We start from the raw sequence: 12,006 nt of genomic DNA, 5'->3' as shown, positions 1-12,006 counted from the left end.
TAAATGCTTAACACAGCTTTCAGTAATTTTCATCTACAATAAAGACATGTGAATAAGGAGAAATAGGTCTTCTTCTTTTATTATGATAATTATAGTGAGGGACTATAATTATATATATATTTTAAAGTCTTAAGTATTTATTTTTCTTCTGATAAATAAAATCCCATTGCTTGATAAATTAAACATTTGTGGTAATAAATTTGTAAATTCAGAATGATGTTTTAAAATTCATGTTCAAAAAATTGTATCTGTAGCTATGAAGTTGTAAACATAAATAACAGAATTTGCCTCTTCACAGGATTTTCTATTGTGATAATGTCAATATGGCCATATCTCCAAAAGGTTTGTACACTTCATTCTTATCTTATGTAGGTGTAAGTAATAACTCTTATGTAGTTTTCTAGAGAGTCTCTGTAGTATTCTGATTTAATCTTTGCTAGAATAACATGAGAATAATTCCCCTAAAGAGGGTTATAAGTAAGGTGACCATATGCTTTATTGTGCTCACCAGAACACTCTTGAAGTGAGAAGAGTATTATAGCAGAATATAGGGTTATACCCAGCAGTCCTAGGCACACATAGATACATGGCATGTGTGTGCCTGTTCTCAGTCACTTCAGTCATGTCATGCAACCCCATGAACTACAGCCAACCAGGCTCCCCTGTCCTTGAGATTCTCCAGGCAATAATACGGGAGTGGGTTGCCATGCCCTCCTCTGGGGAGATCTTCCTGACCCAGGGATTGAATCCTCGTCTCCTGCATCTCCTGAATTGCAGGCAGATCCTTTACCCCTGAGCCACCTGGGAAGCCCTGAGATATATGGTCACATCCTTACTGGCCATTTTCCCATCCTCTTCATACCCCTTCCCTGATAAAAAGGAAACTAGGTTAGACATAGTCTGAATTCCTAAAATGTACACATTTCATGCTTTCCAATAGAATTAATTTAGGTTGTCAGGCGACATTGTGAAATGAATAGACAATATACATATTTTGATGCTGTGGTTACTAGGTGGGAAGGAAAGAGTGAAAAGAAGATGAAAATTTGGTGGGTACCCTGACATCAATTGATCATCAAGTCCTGTCAGTTCTACCTTTAAAAATATATATATTTGACATATAACTGTCAGTTTTATCTTAAAATTCCAGTAATGAATTTATTAAAAAATCAGTATTTAAGTTGGAAGCATAATTAATCTATAATAATATTTCAGTCAAGGTTTCTGAAGGAATTCTTCTTTAATTCCTAATTCCTGTTCAGTCCTTAACTTGCTACAATGTGATTAACTCTCTGCTACCCTGAAACTGCTCTTGAGTTCTTCAAAGACTTAATTACTCACCAAATACTAGATACTTTTCAGTCCTTACTTGAGGTGACACTTGGGTAGTGCTTGACATTGTTGTCCTTTCTCTGCTTCTTGAAACCTTCTTTTAGCTTCCCTGCCATTACCCTTAACTCTTTATTCTTAAATTATTTTGTGTAGTTTTCTTTATCAACTTGCTCCTTGTATTTTGTTTTTCTCCAGTAGTGTGTATGTGTGTTTCAGCCTAAATCCTGAGCCTTGGCCCACATTATATCTATAGTGAGTTTTAGTTTCATGAGTATTGGTTTCATGTAAAATAATGTTTTGATCAGTTTAAGTTAATGTTCAAAATGGTAATGAAAATGTGGTACTAAATCACTAAAATAAAATTAGTACTTTCCTTCTATATTTCTTTTAAAGATAGCATAAGAAAATAGCATTTTAAGTTAATAATGATAAAAACTACTGTCCCTCACCTCACTTTGGGTTAGAACGTTTTCCTGTGTTTCTATGTTTCCTATGTTTTCCTGTATCCCTTTACCGTTAACACTTGTCATTGAGTGTTGTAACTGTGTTACAGAGAGCTTACCTAACTTCCCTAGTAGGTTGTTAGAATGGCTGGAGGGCCTCAACAAAAATACTAGGTATATTTGATGACTGTTTAGAGTTTAAAAATTATAATTATACTGTACTAAAAAAATCCAAAATGAAATATAAGATCTCAATAAATTTTTTATGCCTGCTTTTTTTGCATGCTCAGTCAGAATTTATTAGATACATGTACTTGGATGAGCCTAAAATCCTTCAGATCTTTGAACATTTTCCTCCTTTTTTTCTGGAGCGATTTTTTTCCTGTATCACTCCTTTCTTCTGCCATCCCTTCCTCCCTTCTTCTCCACTGTTTTCAAGGCTTTGCTCCAATGTCCCCTCTGAAAAGCCTTCTCTTACTGTCCCTCACCTCACTTTGGATTAGAAGGTTTTCCTTTGTGCTTTCGTATCTGTTTATCATTAACACTTACCATTGAGTGTTGTAACTGTGTGTTACAGAGAGTGTACAAACTTCTCTACTAGGTTGTTAGAATGGCTGGATGGCTTCAACAAAAATACTAAACATATGTGATGAATGTTTAAGGTTTAAAAATTATGCTTATTCAGTGGTAAAGAATCCACCTGCAATGCAGGAGACATGGTTTTGATTCCTGGGTTGAGAAGATCGCCTAGAGGAGGAAATGGCAACCTGCTCCAGTATTCTTGCTGGGAAAATCCCTTAGACAGAGGAGTCTGGTGGGCTACAGTACATGGGGTCAAAAAGAGTCAGATTTGACTGAGCATGCAAAAATACACATAAGGAATTTATTGACATCTTATATTCATTTTAGATTTTGTTAACTTAAAATTCTATTTCTTATGCTATCTTTAAAAGAAATATAGGAAGAAAAATACTAATTTTACTTTTTATTGATTTAGTGCCCCAGTGTCATTGTCATTTTGAAAATTAATTTAAACTAATTAAAGCTTTATTTTACATGAAATCATTACTCATGAACTTAAAAACTCTTTCCATACTGACAGAATTATTAGAGTTAGAGTAGTATACTTAACAATTCTGGAGCAACATCTTCTGTGCTAAAATATGTATTTCCGTATATCAAAACTCTTGATTTCAGAGTCTCTGTGTCTAACCTCAGAATTTTCAAAAGGAAGGTATTTTCACAATTAGATCTACTCAGCATAATACTTTGAATTTTAAAATTGATTGCTTTCAGCAAATACTTGAAATCTCTTCAAAAGAAAAATTACTGAGGTCATATGAACATATCACTAGTTCTTTGGCAATACAAAGATAACATTTTCACCTAAAATCTTGTGAATTAATTTTCTCAAGTTATTTCATAATAGTATTAATATTATTATAATTATTATAATTATTTATAACTTACTGTGTGTGAGGCACACATGTAGATTATCTTTTGATTTTCATAACAACTCTGTGAGGTGGTTATTATCACTCCTGTTTAACAGATAAAGAAACTCAGAGAAGTTATGTAGCTTGCCCAAGATCACACAGCTAGAAAATGGCAGAATCAAGCCTATCTGAAACCAATATCTGACTCTACAGTACTGTTACCTATTGCCTTAAAAGTTTTCATTCTTTTTCTTTCTAATTTTATTTATTTTATTGAAGTGTAGTTGATTTACAGTGTTTCAGATGTTCAGTAATTTAGTTACACACACATACATATGTACATACATATATGTATTCTTTTTAATTATAGATTATTACAAGCTATTGAATATAGTTCCCTGTGCTATATAGCAATTTCTTATTGTTTATCAAAATTTTCATTATTAATTTGAGGTTACTGTCTCTCTTATGATAATATGTTGCCACATATTTCTTAGCTTAAAAGTCATCTCTGAGAAAGATAAAAAGCTAGGCCACCCCCCTCCCCCTTGCCAGAAAAGAAAACCCAAAAAACCCAAACAGTAAATTATCTATCTGAAAGAAATTTGGTACTACTGTCAATCTCTGACTTGTGCTTCTGGCCATGGCTGATAGACTGCTCTCAGCTGGGTGATTCCTTAGGCTGTGTTGCCCAGAGTTGTGTTTAATTTCCAGGAAGACTCATTTTTAAACCTAGATTTTGAATTGGGATGATGGGTTATCTATAGGTCCAGGAACGTAGTGGGAGTACTCATGCATGAATTACAAAAAAATATAATAATAAAGCTGACGTCAGTAAAAATAAAATACTAAGAACTATTAATGTTTTTATTCCATAGGTAACATTCATTTAGTGCATACTATATGCAAATATGGCTCTAAGCACTCTACATATATTGCCTTGAATAATTCTCATAACAACTCTGTGAAGTTACCCTTATTTGACAGAAGAAGAGTTAAAGCATGTTGGTTTTTCCCCTCAGTTATTCAAAAATGCAGGATTTTTTGGGATCAGATGAGTAGAACCTGATTTGGAATCTGCTTGATGGCAGAGAAGTGTTTACTCAATTTGTATTCAGATTGCCTCACACAGGTTTTGTCACAGAGAAGGCCTTAATAGCTGTTAATTGGATGAATAAGCAGTAGTCTATAAGTAAATAATTGAGGGGGCTTCTAGGTGGCACAGTGGTAAGGAATCCACCTGCAAATGCAGGAGACGCAAGAGATGCAGGTTCGCTCCCTGGGTCGGGAAGATCCCCTGGAGTAGGAAATAGTAACCCACTCCAGTATTCTTGCCTGGAAAATTCCACGGACAGAGGAGCCTGGGTGCTACAGCCCAGGGGTCGCGAAGAGTCCGACACAGCTAGCACACACAGCACAGCCAGCGAATAGTTGAGAAGACTTGGAACACATCTCGGCTCCCATGGCAAAGCTTTAAGATTTCTAGAACTTTGTCATTATTATTAACATGTTTAGAGAAGAATATTTTGAAATTCAGTACTATGCTTTGTCTTTTTTTTAAAGAGAAGCTAACAGATCTGACTTTCACTGAAGTGTGCAAAATCAAACTAGTTTACAGATAAAAAGTGTGTGTGCATGCATGCCCTCGTGTGCTCATGCACAGGGGAGAACTAGAGGGGGAGAGAGGCAGGCAGAGAGAGAGAGAGGAGTGAGCAGGTGGGGTGATAGACATACACAGACAGACAGACATGGGGGTTAGGGAGATGTTGCTAATTCAGACCAAAGAGATCCTGGAAGATTTTCCAAAATCAGTTATATCAGAATTGAATTGGGAAGGCTCTCCAGAAATTGACCACCTGAAGGAATGATCAGGGCCAGGGAGTAGGAGGTTGGAAAGGCATTCCTGGTGGAAGGCACAGTAGAAAACCTGTGCAAAGGCCTGGAAGCCAAGAGCTTGACTCATTTTGGAAACTTTAAAAAGTTCTATGTGGCTGGAAGTTAGTAGCTGGGGAGGAAACATGCAAAGAGATGAGTTTGGAAGGGAGAGACAGTGGCCAGCTAGTGAGCTAGTTTTTCATCATAAACAGTTTAGATTTTATCCTTAAAACAATATGAGGGGGATCATTAGAGGTGGCCAGAGGACCGGAAACAGGATGCTGTTATTGCCATGAGGGAGAAGCACACAGGAGCACAGCTAACAGTTCAGTTACTAAATTGAACTTTCTGAACCTGTATCTTCTAAACCATTTTACTTTCCTGTTACAATTCTAACAGATTGCAGTTTTCCAGTGATTGTAAAGAATAGTATCCAACTAAAATAGCAGATATTGTTGAAAGTGTTACAGGCACCTTCAAGAGTCAGTTCACGTCTGTCTATGCAATGGACACTTGACTATGATCAATTAATATCCTGAGAAGATACGTTTATCCTTTTGCTTTCAAATTACTAGACATCTAGTATTATTTAGTTTTCATTGCTTTTTAAATTGTTATATATATGACATGAAGTTGTTATATTTATTCAGTCTTATTTCTCATCTGTACAAACAAAATATACCTAAATATCGTCATTTTAAGCTATCTAAAAATACCTTTGGGAATAAAAGCCCAGGGTTTTTGTTGTTAAATTATTCTACCATTTAACCTGCATATGTTTAACCTTATGTCCCAAGATATAATGGTTCTTACTTTTCTAAATTATTATATAACCTACTGTATATAAAAACAATCTTCTGATTTATTCCATAGTCCCTTTGTAAGCTAGAATTCTTTATTTTCTAAAAGTATTTTCTGTGTTTTAATCATTTGGTTCTTCCATCAACATTCATGATATATAAATCCTCTTTGGTAAAATCCTGGATTTTTGATGCTGAAAGGAAGAATTAGTAGTAGGTTTAATGAGATAAATTTTATTTGGAATTTGATTATTGTGTTCGGTTTAAAAAGATAAATTCACAGTCCTAACAAATAATAATAAAAAAGCTAATAAACTTTAGGTTATTGAGTTGCATAAGGATAAATAATTATATTTTTAAGAATTAAAGAATGGCATATAAATTTTATGATGCTATTGTTAGGTATATAATGTGAATATTTTTTAAGATTTTTAATGATGCAGAATTTTTATAATTATTCTAAAAGATGAAGCTTCTTAAGCACTTTTCCTTGTGTAGTGAATTGTTAATACAGTTAATGTCAGAAGCTTGAATTCCTTACTATAAGTAGTAGTGTTATAAGACTTATGTGTTAGAATTATTGATTTTATTTGTTTTAATAAGAAATGTTAAATGGTCAGAAAAAAATGTACGTAGCTTTTTACCTTTACTTTTCTTAGATAACAATTCTTAAAGCATATTTCTTTTTTCTACAGATTGATCAGACTGCTGATGCAAGTTTTTTGGGCTGGGTTATTGCTTCATTTAGCCTTGGCCAAATGGTAGCTTCACCTATATTTGGTTTGTGGTCCAATTACAGACCAAGAAAAGAACCTCTTATTGTTTCCATTTTCATTTCGGTGGCAGCCAACTGCCTCTATGCATATGTCCATGTTCCAGCTTCTCATAATAAATACTACATGTTGGCTGCTCGTGGATTGGTAGGATTTGGGGCAGGTAATATGTATGCATATGTATTTTTGATTGTGTTGAACTTAAATTCATCCTGACACTCAGGCCCTTTCTCATCTAGGGTCACCTCTTCTCAGTCTCCTGTACCTCATTCAACATACAGATGTCTCATTGCAAATATCTTTCCTATCATTTTGCCTTTTCTAATGATGTTGCCTTTACTTATAGTTTCTCTCTTCTGTTCCCATGGTTCTTCATCCTTCAAGATTCAGTTCAAGTTCTGCATCTTCCATGAAGCTTTCTTAGGCTACCCTACCCCTTAACAGACCTTACCCTTTAACAAGTCTCTGGCATTTGCTTATGTACTGTTTCCATCCTTTATCACCAACTAGATAGTAAACTTGGTGTAACTAGAGACAAATGACCACTTTTAAAAATACTCTGTAGCCCCCAGCAGTGTCTCTTCAACATAAGAGCTCAACAAGTTTTTTTGAGTTAAATTGTTAGGATTTCTTTTTCTGTTTCTTATGTTACAGTATAAGTATGCCGAGAGTGTAACAATTAGTAGTACTCCATTCACTCAATTCTTTCTCAGTATATAATGATGAAAAAAATTTTAAGGTTCCTGTAATGCTGGGTTTTTTTTAACTCTTTCAAATCTTTAACTGTTTTTTCATTTTAGTAAAAGTAATATTTTCTATTAACTGATGCATTTATTGACTCTAAATGCTTTGTATAATCATAAAGAAGCAGTGACTATGCTGCAGATTAATATTTATTCCACATAGAGCCAAATTAAGTTGAATTTATAAACTGGAAAATATTTTCTTTATTTTTACTTTACTTTCTTTTGGATTGTTGTATCTTTTCTTAGGAAATGTAGCTGTTATTAGGTCATATATTGCTGGTGCTACCTCTCTTCAGGAAAGAACAAGTTCCATGGCAAATACAAGTGCATGTCAAGCATTAGGCTTTATTCTAGGTCCAGGTAGGTTGTCATTACTTAGATTTGAATTGGGTAAACTTTTGAAGTTCAAATGTTAGATGAAATCCAAGAATAAAACCTCTTACGTGTGTGTGTTAGTCGCTCAGTTGTGTCCAACTCTTTATAACCCCATGGACTGTAGCCCACCAGGGTCCTCTTTCCATGGGATTCTCCAGGCAAGAATACTGGAGTGGATAGCCATTCCCTTCTCTAGGAGATCTTCCCGACCCAGGGATCAAACCGGGGTTGTAGGCAGATTCTTTACCATCTGAGCTGCCAGGGAAGCCCATAAAACCCTATAGCAGAAGGAAAAGGAAGGGAAATGATATTTTTTAATCCAGCTGTGAGGCTACGCTCCTTATATGTGTTAACTCATGTTCCACTAAATTAAGTGTTATTACTCCCCGTTTTACAGATTAGAATACCAAGACATAGAGAATATAAGTAAATTATCCAGGGTCACCCTGGATAAATGGGAGGCATGAGATTCAGACCTCACTCTTGGAATCCAAAGTGTATGTTTTGTCAAGTTATCATTTAGCTTGGCATCTCAGCAAGAGTTTGCCTTTTGTTTTTCCTGTTAATGAGAAACAGAGTTCTTTTAACTGAAGGATTTGAGGAAAGTTATAGGGGCTTCCCTTGTAGCTCAGTCGGTAAAGAATCTGCCTGCAGTGCAGAAATCCTGGGTTCGATCCCTGGGTCGGGAAGATCCTCTGGAGAAGGAAATGGCAACCCACTGCAGCATCCTTGCCTGGGAAATCTCATGGACAGAAGAGCCTGGTGGGCTGCAGTCCGTGGGGTTGCAAAGAGTCGGGCACGACTGCTTGACTAACATTTACTTACTTATAGCAAGTTCTTTACCATTTTGCCTTTTGTCCTTACCTTTAAAGAAAATTTACTAGTCTCTTCTTTCCAAGCTTTCTTACTTTAGCTGAATATAAAAGTATGTTAATGAGATTTAATGTTTCTGTAAGACCAGTTAATTTCCTGCAAATGAGTAGAGAAGTTAATTTTATGCCTGTAACAACATTGAAAAGACATAATTTGTCCATGCTTTTAATATTGCATTGAAAAGACATAATTTGTCCATGCTTTTAATATTGCAGTTATAAATAGCATAAATTTGAATGCAACTCAGTTTACTTCATCATCACCCCAGGCCCTTCTGGTTTCCATTATTTCTTCTCTTTAACATAGAAAATCTAATTCATCATTCACCAAAATTCAGTTTAGTGTTCTGGAATAAAATATAAGAAGAAATCTTATTTTAAAATATATTATAAAATACAAGAGGGCGTAGTCTGGGTCTTTTTAAATTTACCATTCTCTCCTCAGTGTCTAGCATAGTACCTGATATATAGGCCCAGATTCTCAGTAAATATTTTGACCATCTAAAAAGCATTTTAAAGATTATTCACTAAAACATTTTGTATTAAAGATGAGCAGATGTAAGCCTAAAGAGATGAGACGACTTTTTCAGTAATAACCACACCACTAAGCACGAGCATTTATTCACTGCTTCTCGTTGTTGCTGTTTAGTCGCTAAGTCATGTCCGATCCTGTTGGACATTAGCAGGCAGATTCTTTACTACTGAGCCATCAGGGCAGCCCACTGACTGCTTCCTCTGTGCCAGATACTGTTCCAAGTGCTTTAGGTGCAGTGCTTTACTTAATTTTCACTCTAAGGCTGTGTGTAAAGTGATGGCAGAACCAGATACAGAATCTGAATCAGGAGAGTAAACAAATACTTTTCCAATCCAATTTGCCACAGAACCAAATTGAAAATGATATTAAATATATAGTTTAAATAGTTTATCCACAGTAATATTTAATAATATTAAGTTAAAATGTGACATTTTCTTACAGTGAGATTGGTTAAAGTTTTAATAATTTATTTATGGAATAAACTGTATAATTTAAACATCCTCAGTCAGTTCAGTCGCTTAGTCGTGCCCGACTCTTTGCAATCCCGTGGTCTGCCGCACTCCAGGCTTCCCTGCCCATCACAGAGATCTTTTTTTAAAAAAGAAGATACACGTTATGTGAGGAATAATCCTTTGAGAATGTCTATACATCAGTGCTTCTCACCCATTTTTTACATCATTGTCTCCCAAAGGAGGCTTTTTAGACTTTTTTCTCCGAATTACTCCATCCGATGAAATTTCAGTATCACAGATCTGTATCATATATATTTTTTATACTATATCTATGTCTGTGTTTTATACAGAAAAAAAGTAAATTTTTTGTCTCTCCCCACCAAGAACCAATTTTCTTGCTTCTTGAGATCCCTGTTGAGATTCCATACATTATTTCCAATTTTGTGGTAAATGTTCTTCATATTTGTTTTATCCTGTACCTCCCATGTAATAATTCACATGTACATATTTTGTTTTAATAAGTTTTTCAGACTTGTTTTGCACTCATTGGAGAAAAGGGCGTGACGTGGGATGTCATTAAGCTGCAGATAAACATGTACACAGCACCAGTTTTACTGGGCGCCTTCATGGGAATTTTAAATATTATTCTGATCCTTACTATATTAAGGTAATTAGATAGAAATGATAAAACTACTCTTGTAGATTGTGAAATTAAATAAGCATTATCATTATTGAAGAATTAGTATTTCTGTGATGTCTTTATTTGGTTTTTGATGTCTCTTGTTGTACTTATATTTTTTAATAAGCGAATGCATGTGGTACTCTTAACTAAAATAATGGATGATGAATAAGAACAGGTTATAAATTCTTTGAAGATTCAAAGTTTGATCTTGATTTACTAATTATAGGTTTCTAAGTAAGGTAATAGCATGAAAGCAACATTTTAAGTAGATTAACGATTAGTATCAACCTTAGATACAAAAATTCCTCATAATATATATTTCTTATCTTTTATATGTCAGAAGAAATTTTATAAAACTACAGAAGTTTTGTTACTCTATATTACTTTGGAGTGTTTTATCCAGGAGTCCACAGATGTTTATAACTCATGTTGAAAACCATTTGAAAACTTTAAATACTGATTAAGGTACCTCATGTGTGCTCTTAGATTAATTGAATATTTTTTCCATTTTATATGGTAAAGTAATAAAGTAATAATTGTAACATATCATTTTAATTTTATTGGTTATATCTCATAATAATTTCATTACTCAGAAGGCAGTAAAAGAAACTATCAGAATGTGAAAAAATAGAAAGCTAGTAATAAATTTAAGCCATTCATCTATTATACTAAGCCTTTCATGGATACAATATTTATGTTTTTCTTTTAAGAGAACATCGTGTGGATGACTCAGGACGACAGTGTAAAAATATTAATTTTGAAGAAGGTACTATTAACCTGTTTGACTAAATGACTATAATATTACAGAGTGTTTCTAATGATTCTATCTGTTTGATATTTACTTGAATCTTATTTCTGAGGACAACACAATGGGTAATTGGGGAAGGTCTCCAAAGTTGAAATTTACCTAATTTATTATTTTTATAAAGACACATACCTGTATCAGTGATTTGGTGTGCACAGCTGGCAGGGTAAAACAATTGCTAAAAATTACTTCATCTTGTTTTCCAAGAGCCAATATCCTAAAATCCTTGAGATCTTTGGGATGAATTCAGTAGTTTTGCTACCAAATGTGTCTTTCCGATTCAAGTATTTCTTTGTTCACTTAATCATTGGTGTAAGTATGGTTTCTCTTTTGCATTTTTATTCTTTGGGTATACTCCACAAATGCACATTTTCATCCTATAGATCTTTCTCTGGCCCATAAATAGGTACCCAGTCTAGTAAGTATGTATAGTTTACTAAATAAACCATTATTTAAGTACTTCTAGTTATACCCTCCTTGGGGAGTGTCCCTTCATGCAAAAGAATGCAGTTTAGTCCTTGCCCTCAAGGAGTTTATAAAGCTTTGGAAAAGACAGTATTATTTCACTGAGTTCTTTGATAGGCATTTTATTTAATTTTCACAGCAAAACTACTGGAAGGTAAAGTTAAAAGTAGTTCGGTGGAGAGCAGAGTGATGAGAAGCTATAGTAAATTTTGAACAAAGGATAAGTATGACTATAGTCAGATTCCAAGTAAGGCTAATCCAGATATGTGAGGACCTGAACTATAGCAGTAACTGAGAATGGAGAAGTGATAGATACGAGCTTTCAAAGAAGAAAGAAAATCAAGATTCTTGACAGGCTGGATAGGGAATACTAAGCTATGGAGGAGGTTGTTGATGTCTGCTAGGGTTTGATTCC

At 34.4% G+C, this 12,006-nt stretch overlaps 1 protein-coding gene across 3 annotated transcripts in view; it reads left to right on the top strand.

The window, feature by feature from the left end:
* MFSD8 (major facilitator superfamily domain containing 8) overlaps window positions 1–12,006 on the top strand; it is a 39,821-nt gene that overhangs the window by 12,505 nt on the left and 15,310 nt on the right. For 2 of the 3 annotated variants that reach the window (XM_043902396.1, XM_043902398.1), the window contains exons 3-7: window positions 299–342; window positions 6,582–6,822; window positions 7,652–7,765; window positions 10,162–10,306; window positions 11,032–11,087. In XM_043902396.1, coding sequence (XP_043758331.1) covers window positions 299–342; window positions 6,582–6,822; window positions 7,652–7,765; window positions 10,162–10,306; window positions 11,032–11,087 — 600 coding nt within the window. Of the gene's footprint in view, window positions 1–281; window positions 343–6,581; window positions 6,823–7,651; window positions 7,766–10,161; window positions 10,307–11,031; window positions 11,088–12,006 lie in introns of all 3 variants that reach the window. The other variant, XM_043902399.1, reaches the window with a different exon arrangement.

This window comes from Cervus elaphus, chromosome 5 (assembly GCF_910594005.1).
Source record: "Cervus elaphus chromosome 5, mCerEla1.1, whole genome shotgun sequence".
In the NCBI taxonomy this organism is placed as follows: Eukaryota; Metazoa; Chordata; class Mammalia; order Artiodactyla; family Cervidae; genus Cervus; species Cervus elaphus.
Note: the sequence above shows the minus strand (reverse complement) of the source record. Positions and strands in the feature narration are given on the sequence as shown.